Source organism: Lissotriton helveticus, chromosome 5_1 (assembly GCF_964261635.1).
Source record: "Lissotriton helveticus chromosome 5_1, aLisHel1.1, whole genome shotgun sequence".
NCBI lineage: Eukaryota > Metazoa > Chordata > Amphibia > Caudata > Salamandridae > Lissotriton > Lissotriton helveticus.
This window is the reverse complement of record NC_136065.1, coordinates 305,619,810-305,639,776: the sequence shown is the minus strand read 5'-3', so window position 1 is coordinate 305,639,776 and position 19,967 is coordinate 305,619,810. Positions and strand designations below refer to the sequence as shown.

The window sequence follows — 19,967 nt, the reverse complement described above, 5'->3', positions numbered from 1 at the left end:
TGTTTGCAGGTTAATTGAAATAGCTACTGTATTGTCCTTCACCACTCAGCTTTAGTTAACCTGCAAATAAATGCTTGCCATTTTATTTCACATTTTATAGACCTCCTTACACAATCCCTGACCTACCTAGGACACCCTACCGCCACAGTGCAGCCCTCAGTCACACAACAGACCTTACTTCGCGCGCAACCTGGAATCTCGCTCATTGCAACATACAATCATGTCGATTGGAAGGCCCCCACTTCACTTACCTCCTGCCTCACTCCTTTGTCACCCCTCTCTGAACTGGATTGGTCACAAATCAATATGCTTATTATTATTACTTTCTATGTTTGAACTGGGTATTTACTGTTATTTTCTGCGTTCACTGCATTATGATACTTGATGTAAAGCGCTCTGATACCCTCGGGTCTTGCTAGCGCTATATAAAACTCTTAAATAAAATAAATAAATAAATACTTTGTGGCCCCTGGGCAAAGGTTTAAGAGTACCCATGGTCTATTATGTTCTGTGTGAGAAAGGCCTGTTAGAGTTGCAACTGAAAACTTATGTCAGTGGTACTTTTGGATGAGAAGTGCTGTTGAGTGGATACACAGCCACACAGACCCCAGTGTGAGCACACACAGGCAGGCACTTGTGCACATGCTCTAGGAGTGGCTGGAGCACCATGCGATTGAGGCACTTACCGCAGCGATGGTCATGCCCACGTTGACAGAGCCGGTCCCGACAGTCACATACTGAATGTTGTTCTCTTCGACACCTGCTTTCCTGTAGATATTGTCTGCATAGTAGTATATCTGGAAGCAAACAGAGGTGCAGTGTGTCTACAGGTGGGGAATTTGGGGTTCAAAAGATACCTCAGCAAATAGTCTGAGGCAATCCGCAAGAAAAACAAGCCGCCTCTGCCAACCTTACACTTCTTCGTCACCGGTGTAAGACTGCCCAGGCCCATACACCTCTGTCTCTACCACTCACTCCTAGGATCTAAGAACCAGTGGAGCCCCCGCCACGTCTAGCTCTCTCTTCTCTTACACTTGCTGGGTACACTTCTCAGAACAATGACACTCACAGGGTACACCACTCAGTACAATGACAATTGCAGGTACACCAGTCCAGGTACACCAGTTCACTTCTGGCTCTGTCTTCCAGGGCCGGACTGGGAACAGCAACCAGCCCTCGCAGATTGCTGCTCGACCGGCCTTATGAGCGGGGTGGGGGGCGGTGCTAGCAAGAAGTATTATTCCCGCTTTTGTTACAGTGGGCCGATATTGCAGCACTGCTGCAAAACTGGCCCCCAGAGACAAAACCGGCCCCCACCCCTCCGGCCCACCGGGTAAAATGACGGTGCCCACTATGACCAGTCCGGCCCTGCTGTCTTCTCGATGCAATGACACTTGCTGGGTACAGTTCTCAGAACAATGACACTCGCAGGGTACACTACTCAGTACAATGACACTTGCCTGGTACACCTCTTCACTTCTGGCACTGTCTTCATAGTATAATGACACTTGCCGGGTACACTTCTCAGAACAATGGCACTCGCTTTGTATAATTCCTAGTTCAGAGTGTGTTGGTTTTGGGCACTTCACATCGACCAGCTGATTTTATTCAAACTTAAGGTTTAGAGCTGGAGATTATGCTAACACTTGTCGGATGTGACAACCAAGTGTAAGTGTTCAGGTGAATGTTTTTTAAAGAGTCCACTCTGGTTTTGAAGAGTTACACAAATGGTTCCAGGGGATCCATATCTATGTTTTTGTAAGAAGATCCAACTCTCAGTCCTTTAAGAGTCCCAGGCTGTTTTATGGTCCACAGCACTCTAGAGAGAAAGAAAGGAATTATCTGTTTGTGAGGGTGGGGGAGGAAGTCTGTTTTTATGGGGTTAGGTACTTTTTAGGTGTTGAGATCTGTGTTCTGTGGATGATCACTTTGGATTTGATCTAGTGAGAGCTCCAGAATTCCAGCGAAGGAGTATTCGAAATGTAGAAAGTGATGGACAAAGGTGAGGAAGTGGTGTTGGGCCAGATGTGAAGTGTAGCACAGGAGAGAAGATCAGGGACAGTTCTTAGTCCTATATCCTCGTTTGTGGGGTAAGGATTAGGATTCTAACGTCCTGATATTTGCTGTGATGGTGCAATGGTCTATGTGTCTGGGGTGAATGGTTAGGGTTTGAAGGCCAAATTCTCCATATGAATGATGGTGTCAGTATCTTATCTCTGAGGTAGAGGGTTAGGAATTGAGGACCTGGTTTCATAAAAGTACTGCAGTGTTGTCTTTGGTGGGGGATTGGTGGTTAGGAGTTTAGGATCTCACCTGACGGGTGGAGGTTTAGTATTTGAGGCTTCTGATGCAGCCATAGGATGAGTCATGGTCTTTCCTATGGGGATGAGGGTTAGGATTAAAAAGGAGGCTTGGTATCACTTACAGCGTTGATCCCAGACAACTGTTGGCCCATGTTCATGATGACGATGGAGATGAGCTGCCAGCGCAGGGCACGGAAACTGCACAGGTTGAGCACGGACAGATGCCCCTCAGCCTTCTCAGACTCATCCTCCAGGTACATCTCCCGGATCTCATTGTCTACATTTTCGAAACCTCGCAACCGCTTCAGTGCTGCGCCCCGTGGTAGGGATAAAGAGAAATAATCAGAAAACACCCAGTGATAGCTATCAGGCAGAGAAATCATCTACTAATTCAAGAAAGTAGAATATGTGGAAGCCTGTGGAAGCGCCTCTGCTCTCAGATTACCCTTGAGGCATCAAGCATAATATTTTCACTGTACAAGCCCCGCACATCCATGTGAATCCCTTAAAAGAAACCATGACAAGTATCATTAAAAGAGCTCTGATTTGGTTACAAGGGTAACTGTTGACACTCTATATAACACCATGAATACATAAAACAGTAGTTCGACCAGTAGTTCCTTGTGAAGGCACCCCTCTCAAGTCTGTGGCTGAAAGAAGTAAATAAGATAATTCAACACTCCATTCTCAAAGATTTCAAAGTGTTCATGCAGACACTAGTATTTGCTCGTGCATATAATTGGGCAATTTGATGACTAAAGCAGTCCTTGTTGTTTCTTTACAATCTGGGATTTACAGTCTGGTTTTCAAATGCAAAGAAAGCCCCAAACTGTGTGAGTTGCTCGCTGTTTGTATGTGGTGGCTTGATTCCTTGATAAGATACTCACCCCTGGCATGCGAGAGCTGCAGGCCTAAACATCAGACTCAATCATGGCTTAGGAGAGCTTGAGGCTGCTGGACTGGATGAGACAGTCACACCTGACATGGGAGCTTGAGGCCTGGAGGAGATACTCACAACTGTAATAAGAGAGCTTGGGGCATGGATGAGATACTCATATCTGCTCAGAAGAGCTGGATGCATCTGGATTGGATGAGTTACTCACACCTGGCTTGAGACAGCTTGAGATCTGGATGAGGCTACTCACACCTGACACACAGCAGCTTCAGGGCTCTGGATTGGATGAAATACTCACACCAGGCATGGGAGAGCTTGGGGCATGGACGAGGTACTCATACTTGGCCCAGCAGAGCTTGAGGCCTCTGAATTGGATGAGATAATCACATCTGGCTTGAGAGAGCTTGAGATCTGGATGAGGCTAGTCACATCTGATATAGCCTCTGGGATGAAAGAGCTACTCACACCTGACACAAGGCAGCTTGAAGTTTCTGGAGAGTAAGAGATACACCTGGTATGGGAGAGCTTGAGGCTTTTTACACAGAGTGAGCTACTCACACCAGACATGGGGTTGCTTAAGGCCTGTATGAGATATTCACACCAGATATGGGTTAGCTTGAGGCTTCTGGACTGGGTGAGATACTCACTTATGGCATAGGAGAGCTTAGGGCCTGTTGACTGAGTCAGATGCTCGCATATGACAAGAAGCATCTAGAAACCTCTAGACTGGCTACTCACATCTGACATGGGACCTTCTATGAGCTATGGATTGAGTAAGCTACATACACCTGACTTGAGGCCTTTCAGGTCCTAGAATAGATCAGACAGTTACACCTAACGTGGGGTAGCTAAATGCCTCTGGACTTGAGCTCCTCAGGTGCTTTATGACCTCTGGACTAGATAACTTACTCAAACGTGACATGAGAGAGCTTGAGGCATGCATGGCGATTCCTGCTACCATCACTGACTCAGGGGCGTTAGTCACCAAGCCACAGGAAATTGCAGACCTGTTCTCATCCTACTATAGGGCCCTCTACTCCCTGGAAATTGTCCAATGATCAGCACAGATGTATGCCTTTTTGGATGGAATTCACTTACCGTGCCTCTCAGAGGAAGGTAGGCAACTGCTTCAGGGAGAGATCACTAAAGAGGAGATTGAGCAGGCAGTCGCTGATCTACCCTATCATAAAGCCCCGGGCGTAGACAGTAGACAAATGGACAAAATCCAAGATGGTGGATTTTCTCCATGAGGCCATAACTGAGGCTGATCGCACGGGCTTCTTGGGTTTAGTTTCCAACAGGGCACTGATTTTGTTCCTTCCCGAACCAGGAAAAGACCCTATTCTTCGTGGCAGTTATCACCCCATATCCCTGCTAAATGGAGATGTCAAGATACTGGCCAGTAGTCTAGCTGCCCACTTCAAGTGGGTCCTCCCCTCTCTAATTCACCATTCGCAAGTAAACTTTGTCCCAAGCCGCTCATCCTAAAATCATCTCCACACATTAGCTCATGCGGTCTGGCTAACAACGGCTCTTTGGGATAATGCCTTGGCACTGTCATTGGATGCCGAGAAGGCCTTTGATAGGATGGAATGAGACTACCTCTTGGCAGCACTCCAGAAACTTGGCCTTGATGACGACTTGATCTCCAGAATAAGGTGGCTCTACGATTTCCCCTCAGTACAGGTCAATTATGGGGGCTTTCTTTCTGATCCCTTCCCAGTCCGCCAGGGTTACCCGTCAGGGTTGCCCACTCTTCCCCCGCTGTTCTCCTTGTGATGTAGCTTTTAGTGGCGTCCCTACACCAATCAGACCAGATCATACGTATTCCGATGCCTTGAGGTTTCTCAACACTATATTTATATGCAGACACAATTTTACTCACCAAATCAGCCTTGCCTTTCTCTATTCCTGGGGTGCTAGATATCAATGACGCTTTTGCCGCAATATCCGGCTACAAGGTGAACTGGGGAAAGAGCGCGGTCCTGCCGCTATCATGAATCACCACATGTGCCGCCATCACCGGTTATTTATTCCAGTGGAAGAGTTGTAGGTACTTGGGCATCCTAGTTAGCAGAGGCTTGGAGCGTATGGTAGTGGATAACCTGGACCCACTTAAGGAGTGAATATGATTGGACTTCGTGAAGTGGTCCCACCTAAATCTCTTTCTCTGAGGACTGACTCAAGCTGTGAAAATGGTTCCCCTCCCTGGAATCACGGATGTGTTGGGCATGCATCCCTAACTAATACCTGTCTCGACCCTTCTTCAGATAGACAAGACCATTCATCTGGGGTTCAGCGAAACCTCGCTTGGCAATCCAGAAGCTTATCACCCATAGAGCAGCAGGAGGACTCGGCCTGTCCTCTGTGGAGCATTATTGTCTAGCCATACACTTGGCACAAATGGTGTACATGCACCCTCAGCTCCAATATTCCCCGTTATGGGTTGCGATTGAACGCAGACTCCAAGAGGCCTTGTTGGGACTACAGGTCTTCCATCATCCTGGCCCAGCTGCTGGATCCCCTGACCCTATACTCAAAGCTATGCACGCCACCTGTATACGGGCTCACAAGCTCTTTTCGATTGATAAACATCTCCATGACAAGCTTCCCCTCTGGAACAATACTGGTGTTCGCTTAGAGAGGGCCCCGGGAAAACAGCTGGGATTCTAACCTTCACTCGCCTGATTTTTGGTAGTAGCAAGTCCTTTGAGATGCTACAAGATGAGTTTGACCCTCTGCATACTCAACAATGGTGCTACATATAAATACATCATTGTCTGCTGAACAAACTGGGTTCTCAACCCTGTAACATCCCGTATTCCCTGGTGCTCTTTTACCTTAACACTTGGGGTCAGTTTAAAGGTTTGATGTACAGGTTCTACAATCTTATGATTCACCACCTCTACTCGCAGTTGCAATTGTGTAGCCTCAGGATGACCTGCCAGGCAAGCCTGCATGTGGAATATGATGAGGAGGACTTGGTAGAACTCTTGGAAGCCCTAGAATGGGGTGTCCGGGAAAGACGGATGAAGTTCAGTCTATTTAAGATTCTTTCTGTTGGCACTGGACCCCAGCCCGGCTTCAGGTTGCAGGGTTGCTCCCTCACTCAGCCTGCTGGTGATGTGATCACTTGCCATGTGACATAGTTCCTATATTACTGGATTGTCCTGTCAGTCATCCCTTCTGTAAATCAGCTGGGTCTACGCTCTGCGAGACCATGGATTTGCTTTCGCCCTTTCCGGACCCCTAATTCTCCTCTATGACTTATCTGATCTTTCCGAGCTGACCCGCTATGCCCATCGTCTGATCGCCACTGATCTTGCAGCTGCCTAGATCTGTATTCTATGACATTTGCATTCTCCACAACTTCCGTCACATGAGGATTGGCTCGCGGAAATGTACAAGCCCACTTCCTATGAAAAGGTAATTTACAACTTAATGGATAAAGCAGATATTTTTCTTCTCACGTTGTCTTCCTTTTTACAGGATGTCCCCCTTCCCACCAACTTACCTTGATTCTTGATTCAGTTTCATCATAGTCCCTGCACTCTTCCAGCCCCAGCATTACTATACTTCGGCTTCGTCTGAATGATCCATTTCCCTGCCCTCTTGACCCCGCTTTATAGTTCAGTTTAGCCTGCCCTCCCTTTATTTTTCTGCATCAACTGTGTTTTTTGTAATTTTCACCCCGAGTGGGCTGGGTATGCTCAGACGTGAGTCCCAGGCTCTCCACACCACTGGAGTCAAGCTATCCAGGCTGAATGAAGGCTGATAGCCAGAAACCGGTCCTTGGATGCTTGATTCCGGTCTGGGAAAGACAGGGCTTGGCAGTTCGGACTGGACTTTTCCCATGAGGCAAAGGGTCAGAGCTGATTTGCATATAGCCAGTGTCTAACCCAGGGTGGTGTGGAGTGAAAAAAACGATGGATTTAGGCCCAGATCCTTGTACTGGGGTGAATGTATGACATTGTTCTACATTCTGTCCATCAACTGTGTTTTTTGTAATTTTCACCCCGAGTGGGCTGGGTATGCTCAGACGTGAGTCCCAGGCTCTCCACACCACTGGAGTCAAGCTATCCAGGCTGAATGAAGGCTGATAGCCAGAAACCGGTCCTTGGATGCTTGATTCCGGTCTGGGAAAGACAGGGCTCGGCAGTTCGGACTGGACTTTTCCCATGAGGCAAAGGGTCAGAGCTGATTTGCATATAGCCAGTGTCTAACCCAGGGTGGTGTGGAGTGAAAAAAACGATGGATTTAGGCCCAGATCCTTGTACTGGGGTGAATGTATGACATTGTTCTACATTCTGTCCATCAACTGTGTTTTTTGTAATTTTCACCCCGAGTGGGCTGGGTATGCTCAGACGTGAGTCCCAGGCTCTCCACACCACTGGAGTCAAGCTATCCAGGCTGAATGAAGGCTGATAGCCAGAAACCGGTCCTTGGATGCTTGATTCCGGTCTGGGAAAGACAGGGCTTGGCAGTTCGGACTGGACTTTTCCCATGAGGCAAAGGGTCAGAGCTGATTTGCATATAGCCAGTGTCTAACCCAGGGTGGTGTGGAGTGAAAAAAACGATGGATTTAGGCCCAGATCCTTGTACTGGGGTGAATGTATGACATTGTTCTACATTCTGTCCATCAACTGTGTTTTTTGTCATTTTCACCCCGAGTGGGCTGGGTATGCTCAGACGTGAGTCCCAGGCTCTCCACACCACTGGAGTCAAGCTATCCAGGCTGAATGAAGGCTGATAGCCAGAAACCGGTCCTTGGATGCTTGATTCCGGTCTGGGAAAGACAGGGCTTGGCAGTTCGGACTGGACTTTTCCCATGAGGCAAAGGGTCAGAGCTGATTTGCATATAGCCAGTGTCTAACCCAGGGTGGTGTGGAGTGAAAAAAACGATGGATTTAGGCCCAGATCCTTGTACTGGGGTGAATGTATGACATTGTTCTACATTCTGTCCATCAACTGTGTTTTTTGTAATTTTCACCCCGAGTGGGCTGGGTATGCTCAGACGTGGGTCCCAGGCTCTCCACACCACTGGAGTCAAGCTATCCAGGCTGAATGAAGGCTGATAGCCAGAAACCGGTCCTTGGATGCTTGATTCCGGTCTGGGAAAGACAGGGCTTGGCAGTTCGGACTGGACTTTTCCCATGAGGCAAAGGGTCAGAGCTGATTTGCATATAGCCAGTGTCTAACCCAGGGTGGTGTGGAGTGAAAAAAACGATGGATTTAGGCCCAGATCCTTGTACTGGGGTGAATGTATGACATTGTTCTACATTCTGTCCATCAACTGTGTTTTTTGTAATTTTCACCCCGAGTGGGCTGGGTATGCTCAGACGTGAGTCCCAGGCTCTCCACACCACTGGAGTCAAGCTATCCAGGCTGAATGAAGGCTGATAGCCAGAAACCGGTCCTTGGATGCTTGATTCCGGTCTGGGAAAGACAGGGCTTGGCAGTTCGGACTGGACTTTTCCCATGAGGCAAAGGGTCAGAGCTGATTTGCATATAGCCAGTGTCTAACCCAGGGTGGTGTGGAGTGAAAAAAACGATGGATTTAGGCCCAGATCCTTGTACTGGGGTGAATGTATGACATTGTTCTACATTCTGTCCATCAACTGTGTTTTTTGTAATTTTCACCCCGAGTGGGCTGGGTATGCTCAGACGTGAGTCCCAGGCTCTCCACACCACTGGAGTCAAGCTATCCAGGCTGAATGAAGGCTGATAGCCAGAAACCGGTCCTTGGATGCTTGATTCCGGTCTGGGAAAGACAGGGCTTGGCAGTTCGGACTGGACTTTTCCCATGAGGCAAAGGGTCAGAGCTGATTTGCATATAGCCAGTGTCTAACCCAGGGTGGTGTGGAGTGAAAAAAACGATGGATTTAGGCCCAGATCCTTGTACTGGGGTGAATGTATGACATTGTTCTACATTCTGTCCATCAACTGTGTTTTTTGTAATTTTCACCCCGAGTGGGCTGGGTATGCTCAGACGTGAGTCCCAGGCTCTCCACACCACTGGAGTCAAGCTATCCAGGCTGAATGAAGGCTGATAGCCAGAAACCGGTCCTTGGATGCTTGATTCCGGTCTGGGAAAGACAGGGCTTGGCAGTTCGGACTGGACTTTTCCCATGAGGCAAAGGGTCAGAGCTGATTTGCATATAGCCAGGGTCTAACCCAGGGTGGTGTGGAGTGAAAAAAACGATGGATTAGGCCCAGATCCTTGTACTGGGGTGAATGTATGACATTGTTCTACATTCTGTCCATCAACTGTGTTTTTTGTAATTTTCACCCCGAGTGGGCTGGGTATGCTCAGACGTGAGTCCCAGGCTCTCCACACCACTGGAGTCAAGCTATCCAGGCTGAATGAAGGCTGATAGCCAGAAACCGGTCCTTGGATGCTTGATTCCGGTCTGGGAAAGACAGGGCTTGGCAGTTCGGACTGCACTTTTCCCATGAGGCAAAGGGTCAGAGCTGATTTGCATATAGCCAGTGTCTAACCCAGGGTGGTGTGGAGTGAAAAAAACGATGGATTTAGGCCCAGATCCTTGTACTGGGGTGAATGTATGACATTGTTCTACATTCTGTCCATCAACTGTGTTTTTTGTAATTTTCACCCCGAGTGGGCTGGGTATGCTCAGACGTGAGTCCCAGGCTCTCCACACCACTGGAGTCAAGCTATCCAGGCTGAATGAAGGCTGATAGCCAGAAACCGGTCCTTGGATGCTTGATTCCGGTCGGGGAAAGACAGGGCTTGGCAGTTCGGACTGGACTTTTCCCATGAGGCAAAGGGTCAGAGCTGATTTGCATATAGCCAGTGTCTAACCCAGGGTGGTGTGGAGTGAAAAAAACGATGGATTTAGGCCCAGATCCTTGTACTGGGGTGAATGTATGACATTGTTCTACATTCTGTCCATCAACTGTGTTTTTTGTAATTTTCTCCCTTTATTTTTCGTCCTGTCCTTTCTCTTTTCTTTTCTTTTCTTCTTTCCATCTGTAGCTTATGTTCTTACAGCCTGATTCATGAAGGTAAATGCGCTCGCAAAAGGGCCAGATTCTCAGAATCTGGCCCTTTGCGAGTGCAATTTTTGCATTTGGGATTCATCATCCCAAATGCAAAAATCGCTAATAAAGAATTAGCAAATGTGCGAGGATTAGCATTTAAGGAATCTCTATTAGAGATTCCTTAAATGCTATTCATGACACATTTAAAAATTGCGAATTAGCAATTTTGGGCAGCTATTTACCGAGAGGTCAGACCTCTCGGTAAATAGCAAAAACTTAGAAAAATGCTTTTAAAAGCATTTTTCTAAGTTGCATGTTGCACACACACATGTCCCTTGGACATGTGTGTGCGCAACACCTGTTTCAATTAGCATTTCAGGGGTGCTACAGGGTGTCCTTTGGACACCCCTGGCACCCTTAAAATCGCTATCTTATTTGCGAGTAGCAAATTGCTACTCGCAAATAAGGGATACTCCCCATTCATTCCTATGGGCCTTTTGGCCCATAGGAATGAATGGGGAGTTATTCCTTATTTGCGAGTAGCAATTTGCTACTCGCAAATAGAGAATATGTAGGAATCGCTATTTATTTAGCAATTCCTACATGAATACCGTTTTGCGAGTCCTCAATAGCGATTCGCTATGAATCGCTATTAGAGACTCGCAAAACGGTACCTTGATGAATCAGGCTGTTAGTCCTTTCCATCTTTTCTCTTCTTTTTTTATATTTTAGTAATTTATGCTGGACTTGCATTTAATTAAATATGCTTATATTTCTTTTTTGGTACTTAATTTATGCCAATAAAATAATTGATAAACAAAAGGAAATGTTTTACTTTAAGTGTACAACACGCAAACAAAACATGTCAGCAGATCTCTGCTAAAAGACCCATTCAGCAGCCAGTCTGTGGAAGTAGAAATTCAAGTGCAGAGCCACTATTCAAGTTGGGCATCGAGGCAAGAGTGGGATGACCACCGAAGATACGCAGAAAATGATGCAAGATCTAACACATGCATAGACATGTGAGTTAAGCAGGCTAGAGGTAACCTGGTGTACTAAACAGCCTTCTAAAAAGCAATGAGGTTCATCGCCTCTGCACAGACGCATGATGTACCTGTGTAATCAACATCCCGAAGTTCCAAATTTAGACTAGGGCAATTCAGTATTTTACCTTTCTAGAATTGAATAAATGAGAGCCAAAATGCTTAAGTGCCAAACATTTCCTGGCATTACAAACGTATACTGGTTGGAGGGAATCTCATGTCTGAATGAAATCTGTAATATTCAAGAAACATTCTAGTAGTGCAGCGGAAAGAAACCTCCCAGCTGCTGTAATATGTAGTGGATGGATTTGTTGCTGTGAATAGGGATGCTCGACATTGAAAACAAATTCTACAGAAAGGGTATATTCACAAAGGTAAGTTTACAAATGAGTAATTCTACAAGTGTAAGTTTACTCTTACACTTTGTAGAAATATACTACTTTTGGCTATTCAACATTTCCAAGTGTAAATTTACTACAAAGCATGGAGCTATTATAAAAGAATACTTTTTTATGTATATATATATATATATATATATATATATATATATATATATATATATATATATATATATATATATATATATATATATATATATATATATATATATATATATATATATATATATATATATATATATATATATATATATATATATATATGATTACAGCAAAGTTTTCTTCAAAAGAAGACGCCGCACACCACCTCAGTTAAATGACTGGTTTGTTTATTTCTTGTAGGTTCCCCACCTACGCGTTTCAGACAGGTGCACTGTCCTTGATCTCGGTTACAAAACACGTGTTCATTTATACTGACTAACTCCACCTGGCAATTAAGGTGCATTGTGGGTTCAGTAGTTGCATTTTTTTGCATTTACATATCTTGCAGTGCGCTTCACCCAGCCGGATCGCGGCACTATAATGACATTTTTTGAACATTAGATTAGTAATAATTATGGCCTTGTTGGTAATTTGTGTTGTCACAAAATACTAAACAGTATGAGACCAAAAGGGGAGAGTTATCATGGACTGAGTGTCCATGTAGGAGTTTGGGGCTGAGTGCCCAAGTCCTTAATTCACTCAAAACGTTATAAGGCTGAGTGCCTGCGTTCAATAATGTCATTATAAGCTTTGATCAACAGTCGGGTTCGCGCAGAGTTAGAAGCTATCAGTTTCATTAGGTCATTCAAATTTGCACTATCCAAATGATTACCAAAAAAAATTTGGAATAAAACAATTAGGTATCTACAAAAGCAGTTTTCAGTTCAACAGAAATTGTAGTTGGAGGTTCAGAAAGGTTTCAGAACTAGTTGTTATAAATGTACGCTCAGTTCTTCGTCCGTGTTAAGACCCCACGGCTGTCTGGTTTTAAACCTGATAATTAGTTTTGATTCTAGGCGTCTCAATCTTGTTACTCGGTCGCCTCCTCTTTCATTTTGACCCACCATGGCGATTCCTGAATATTTCATATTTTTCCATGTTTTGCCGGGGTGTGTCTTAAGATGTTTTGCCGTGGCGTAGCTCATATCATTGTTCTGAATGGCTCTAGTGTGTTCAAGTATTCTTTTTCTGAGTGGGCATATAGTCGAACCAATGTATTTTTTCCCACAAAAGCAAACAATTTGATAGACTACAAATGATGACTCACAAGTTATCTTGTCCTTTATGTCAAATATTCTTCCTTTTGGATCTTTCAAGGTTTTGATATTCTGGCCGATTGTGCATGCTTTGCATGTTGTACATTTACTGAAGCCCAGTTGTCGTTTTTCTAGCCAACTCAAAGTTTTAATTTCCTTTTTGAAGTGGCTGTTCACTAGTGTGTCTTGCAGAGAGGGCGCTTTCCGATAAGTGATTAGAGGTCTGTCACCAATTAGCGATCCTATCTCATTGTCCTTCTTCAGTACATTCCAGAATTTTATCAGAATTTGGCGGATTTGGTAACTTTCTCTTGAATATGTCAGAATGAGTCGTGGTTTTTCTTCCTCATTGTTCTCTGACGGTTTGCCTTTTGGTATCAAGGTTTCAGCTCTTGTTTTGGTTCTCGCTTTTTTCTCGCCCTTGGTTATATCTGCCTGTTTGTATCCCCGTTGGATGAAACGGTTTCTGGTTTCTGTGATTTTGTTTTCCAATTCGGTTTCTTCCGAACAGTTCCGTTTCATTCGAAGAAATTTCCCGTAGGGAATACTTTGTTTTAGTGAGGTGGGATGAAAGCTCGTTCCATAGAGCACACTGTTCGTAGATGTTTTTTTTCTGAATACTGTAGTCTCCAGTTTATTGTTGTTGATGTAGATTTTTATGTCGAGGAATTCAATTTCTTTCTTTTGGATGTTCGATGTGAATTGTAATCCTACATTGTTCACATTCAGAATATCGATGTATTCCACTAGTTTTTGTTTGGTCCCTTTCCACAGGAGGAACAGGTCGTCTATGAATCTGAGCCAGACAACCACATCCGTGGTGTATGGCTCATTCTCCTCTCTCCAAGCTATGTTTTTTTTCCCACCAACCCATGGTGAGGTTGGCATAGCTTGGAGAGAAGGAGACTCCCATGGCACAGCCGCAGACTTGTTTATAAGTTTTTTTGTCGAAGGTGAAAACATTGTTCTCCAAGCAGAACGACATCATGTCGATTAACATGTTAGTGTGTCTTAACTCGGATATCGGTCTCTGATTGAGGAAATATTTTACTGCATTCATGCCTATGTCATGCTGGATCGAGGTGTACAATGACACGACATCTATGGTTGCTAGCCAATACTCTGGTTGCCATTCTACTCCCATTATGATTCGTAGGAAGTCACCAGTGTCTTTAATGAATGAGCTCAAAGTTGGAACTAAAGGAGCTAAAAAATAATCAACATAGGAGGATACATTTTCGCATAGGGGGCCACAGCTCGATATTATCGGGCGTCCTGGTGGTTTGACCAAGGTTTTATGAACCTTGGGAAGGAAATATAAGGTTGGCATAATGGGGTGGTTAACCATTAGAAAGTTCTTTTCTTCTTTGCTTATTAAGCCACTTGCTTGCCATGTCTCAATTTTCCTATGCAAAATCCTTATCATATCCATTGATGGATTGTGCTCCAATAGTTGGTAATTAGTCCTGTTGCTCAGTTGGCGATGTGCTTCCTCTAAGTAATCAGTTTTATTGAGAACCACAATGTTTCCCCCCTTGTCTGCGGGTTTTATTTCAATTATTGGATTTGACTGGAGATTTTTTAGGGCAATGCGTTCGTTCTTAGTTACATTTTCTTTGTTGCTCTTGGTGTTTTTCATTGTCTCCAATTTGTGCACTGGTGCTGATTACAGACAGGTCTTCTCCTTGTTTTTTCCGAGAGAAGAGTTTTTTTAATTTAAGCTTCCGCACATACTTATAGATGTCAATTCTAGTCTCCACTTCATCATGGTGCTTGTCAGGGCAGAAGGTCAAGCCTTTGCTCAGAATGGATCAACAAACCCCAAAAACACGGGGAAGGGGACGTGGCAATATCAGAACAAGAGGAGGTGGAAGGGGACAGGTGTCCAATCCCATACAAGGAGGAAAACCCGGAGAGGTAACAAATCAAAGATACCCTCTTCGCAACAGGACATTCAAAAAGTAAAAATCAACCTATCCGACTACAATCTGACAACCATTGAAGAATCCATTCTGAGCAAAGGCTTGACCTTCTGCCCTGACAAGCACCAGTGCACAAATTTCACCGCCGATAACTCTAGCAGTTGCGGATGCGACAAACCTACAAACAGCGCTTGAACTAGCCCACCAAGTGGAACAAACGGACTTGACCAACACTCAATTCTTGTCGCAAATGGGCCATGTGATAGGAACACATCCTAAGACCAACTTGAAAAATAAATCAAAATTCTGTCCTGTTCTTCACCCTGGCAATCGTATTGATGTATTTCATGATTTGGTAGTGGTGGAATTGGAGACAATGAAAAACACCAAGAGCAACAAAGAAAATGTAACTAAGAACGAACGCATTGCCCTAAAAAATCTCCAGTCAAATCCAATAATTGAAATAAAACCCGCAGACAAGGGGGGAAACATTGTGGTTCTCAATAAAACTGATTACTTAGAGGAAGCACATCGCCAACTGAGCAACAGGACTAATTACCAACTATTGGAGCACAATCCATCAATGGATATGATAAGGATTTTGCATAGGAAAATTGAGACATGGCAAGCAAGTGGCTTAATAAGCAAAGAAGAAAAGAACTTTCTAATGGTTAACCACCCCATTATGCCAACCTTATATTTCCTTCCCAAGGTTCATAAAACCTTGGTCAAACCACCAGGACGCCCGATAATATCGAGCTGTGGCTCCCTATGCGAAAATGTATCCTCCTATGTTGATTATTTTTTAGCTCCTTTAGTTCCAACTTTGAGCTCATTCATTAAAGACACTGGTGACTTCCTACGAATCATCATGGGAGTAGAATGGCAACCAGAGTATTGGCTAGCAACCATAGATGTCGTGTCATTGTACTCCTCGATCCAGCATGACATAGGCATGAATGCAGTAAAATATTTCCTCAATCAGAGACCGATATCCGAGTTAAGACACACTAACATGTTAATCGACATGATGTCGTTCTGCTTGGAGAACAATGTTTTCACCTTCGACAAAAAAACTTATAAACAAGTCTGCGGCTGTGCCATGGGAGTCTCCTTCTCTCCAAGCTATGCCAACCTCACCATGGGTTGGTGGGAAAAAAACATAGCTTGGAGAGAGGAGAATGAGCCATACACCACGGATGTGGTTGTCTGGCTCAGATTCATAGACGACCTGTTCCTCCTGTGGAAAGGGACCAAACAAAAACTAGTGGAATACATCGATATTCTGAATGTGAACAATGTAGGATTACAATTCACATCGAACATCCAAAAGAAAGAAATTGAATTCCTCGACATAAAAATCTACATCAACAACAATAAACTGGAGACTACAGTATTCAGAAAAAAAACATCTACGAACAGTGTGCTCTATGGAACGAGCTTTCATCCCACCTCACTAAAACAAAGTATTCCCTACGGGGAATGTCTTCGAATGAAACGGAACTGTTCGGAAGAAACCGAATTGGAAAACAAAATCACAGAAACCAGAAACCGTTTCATCCAACGGGGATACAAACAGGCAGATATAACCAAGGGCGAGAAAAAAGCGAGAACCAAAACAAGAGCTGAAACCTTGATACCAAAAGGCAAACCGTCAGAGAACAATGAGGAAGAAAAACCACGACTCATTCTGACATATTCAAGAGAAAGTTACCAAATCCGCCAAATTCTGATAAAATTCTGGAATGTACTGAAGAAGGACAATGAGATAGGATCGCTAATTGGTGACAGACCTCTAATCACTTATCGGAAAGCGCCCTCTCTGCAAGACACACTAGTGAACAGCCACTTCAAAAAGGAAATTAAAACTTTGAGTTGGCTAGAAAAACGACAACTGGGCTTCAGTAAATGTACAACATGCAAAGCATGCACAATCAGCCAGAATATCAAAACCTTGAAAGATCCAAAAGGAAGAATATTTGACATAAAGGACAAGATAACTTGTGAGTCATCATTTGTAGTCTATCAAATTGTTTGCTTTTGTGGGAAAAAATACATTGGTTCGACTATATGCCCACTCAGAAAAAGAATACTTGAACACACTAGAGCCATTCAGAACAATGATATGAGCTACGCCACGGCAAAACATCTTAAGACACACCCCGGCAAAACATGGAAAAATATGAAATATTCAGGAATCGCCATGGTGGGTCAAAATGAAAGAGGAGGCGACCGAGTAACAAGATTGAGACGCCTAGAATCAAAACTAATTATCAGGTTTAAAACCAGACAGCCGTGGGGTCTTAACACGGACGAAGAACTGAGCGTACATTTATAACAACGAGTTCTGAAACCTTTCTGAACCTCCAACTACAATTTCTGTTGAACTGAAAACTGCTTTTGTAGATACCTAATTGTTTTATTCCAAATTTTGTTTGGTAATCATTTGGATAGTGCAAATTTGAATGACCTAATGAAACTGATAGCTTCTAACTCTGCGCAAACCCGACTGTTGATCAAAGCTTATAATGACATTATTGAACGCAGGCACTCAGCCTTATAACGTTTTGAGTGAATTAAGGACTTGGGCACTCAGCCCCAAACTCCTACATGGACACTCAGTCCATGATAACTCTCCCCTTTTGGTCTCATACTGTTTAGTATTTTGTGACAACACAAATTACCAACAAGGCCATAATTATTACTAATCTAATGTTCAAAAAATGTCATTATAGTGCCGCGATCCGGCTGGGTGAAGCGCACTGCAAGATATGTAAATGCAAAAAAATGCAACTACTGAACCCACAATGCACCTTAATTGCCAGGTGGAGTTAGTCAGTATAAATGCTAGACATCAATGATGGACACGTGTTTTGTAACCGTGATCAAGGACAGTGCATCTGTCTGAAACGCGTAGGTGGGGAACCTACAAGAAATAAACAAACCAGTCATTTAACTGAGGTGGTGTGCGGCGTCTTCTTTTGAAGAAAACTTTGCTGTAATCACAAATTTGCGGTGGTGTTCCGAACCTCGCCGCCTGCACCAGCTGATGGCCGCTCCTCTCATATTGGGACATTTGCTGGAAAAATATATATATATATATATATATATATATATATATATATATATATATATATATATATATATATATATATATATATATATAATTTTTAACATCAAATTAAATGTATATGTATTTTCAAAAAGTTGAAATAAATGAATTGATTTTAACATTATTTCATATTGAGTTTTATTTTAAGTCCCTGCCCCCATTATTTTCCAAAGGAGGCTGTTGCAGTACCAGTGGTTGCCTACTGTTTTGAGTCATATTGGCTGTAGTAACTTTAGCAGTGCAGTTTGTGAATAGCAATGGGCTTACCATTTTGTGGGTGCCTGTTCCTCACTAAACCCCTTCTTAACCCTCCACAATCCCCTTCTATTTAGTAGTAAGTATTACCCATTTTGAAGCCACTTCCCCTGGCCCCTCCCTCTCCTAAATAGTAAACTTACATGTTTGAAGATGTCTGCAAAGAAATGATAAGAGAGATGGAGGTGGAGATTTACACTTGTGTGTTTATGAAATACACTTTGCAGTAAGTAGTACTACTGTAGTACTACAATATGTACTTTTTAAAAAAGGCCCACAATTTTTGTCAGGGTTGTGAAGTTTTAAAAATAAAATTAGGAGATATATTTTAGCATCTATGCAATAAGCAATAGTATAAAAAGAAATAATAATAAAGGATTCAAACAGCTCTCTAGCATGAGAGAGTTATTGAGTGATGGACAGCATGTCTGAGAAATGGATTGAAGCGCATGCCTTTGGTGCAAGCATACCTTTCTTTGCCCTCTCTCCATTGTGCTTCTGGATTAGTGTGTAGCGGGGACTCTCAGGAAACAACGGGAGTATGAGAAGCTCCAGGACTGCAGGGATCCCTGTTAGTGCCAATAAAATGGGCCATCCTGTGGGGGCAAAAGAAATAACCATTATGATCATGATTGTTAACATCATCTTCATCATCACCACCATGATCATTGTTGAAAAAAACAAGCTTATCCACATCATCAGGGAGAACAGACAAGACCATTGATATAATCATCATTATCACTCAAATCATTGGAGAGAACCAAAAAAATTGTCATCGTCATCATCAATCCATCAAAAATACAAACTTACTCTACTCCTAGGGATAGCAGAGGAGCATCATCATCATTATTATCATTATCTTCATCAATTCATTGAAAAAATAACTGCACCCATATCATCAGGGCACCAGCCAAGAGAAACATAATTTTCATTGTTAAACTATAGAAAATACAAAATACTCTCCTCCATTGGGGACAACAAAGAAGACTATCATGAGGATCATTGGTGCTTCAAAAATACAACTTTAATCGCATTCTAGGGATAATTCACAGAGCCATCATCATTGATTCCAATGATACAAACTGGACTCCACCCTGAGAGCCATCAGATAGGGCAGTAATCACCATTGAGCCATCAAAAATACACTGTCACCTCCACCCTGATGTACTATAGAGATAACGCTCATCATTGATCCATTTTATCAAAAATACAACCCCCTCACCTACCAGTGAACCATAATTATTATAATCCTTGCCAATACATTGAAAATACAAATTCACTATCACAAGACATTGCAGCCGACCATCTTCCCCTCTGCCAATTCTACATATCCAGTTGTCTTGCAGCCATGTGTCACTGGATGCCTCTGCGAGCTCTCATGTTTAACCCATCCAACATGGCGGCCCTAGCCTTTCCTTCTTCATTGGTACCTATCTTACCACTTAGCACAATCCGCTTCCCCTAATACCTTGGCTTTCATCCCCTCTGTTAGGCACCTTGGAGGGCTATGCACTTCCTCTTTGTGAATGTAATCTTTCACTATTGTGACTAGAACTGCAGAGCAGTATCAGGCATTTGGCATACAAAAGATCAAACCATGAATCCTTTTTCACACAGCCTAAGCATTGGTACCTTTGCTGTTGCCTAGTAAATTGGATTACTGCAGTGCCCTGCAAGTGATACTAGAATACTGTACTAGTCTGCTAGTGATCCTCCATCAGCATTCTTTCTGCTACTAGACAAGGTTCTCAGCTTCACCACCAGAACTTTTTATACAGTCCCCCTTGGCACACTCCTAC

The 19,967-nt window shown here is 43.6% G+C and overlaps 1 protein-coding gene across 2 annotated transcripts in view; it reads right to left on the bottom strand.

The window, feature by feature from the left end:
• The window catches only part of LOC144754479 (solute carrier family 2, facilitated glucose transporter member 5-like), a 133,795-nt gene that overhangs the window by 34,702 nt on the left and 79,126 nt on the right, over positions 1–19,967 (bottom strand). For both annotated transcript variants that reach the window (XM_078642306.1, XM_078642307.1), the window contains 3 exons: positions 18,639–18,764; positions 2,426–2,613; positions 687–797 (listed from right to left, as the gene is read on the bottom strand). In XM_078642306.1, coding sequence (XP_078498432.1) covers positions 687–797; positions 2,426–2,613; positions 18,639–18,764 — 425 coding nt within the window. The remainder of the gene's footprint in view (positions 1–686; positions 798–2,425; positions 2,614–18,638; positions 18,765–19,967) is intronic.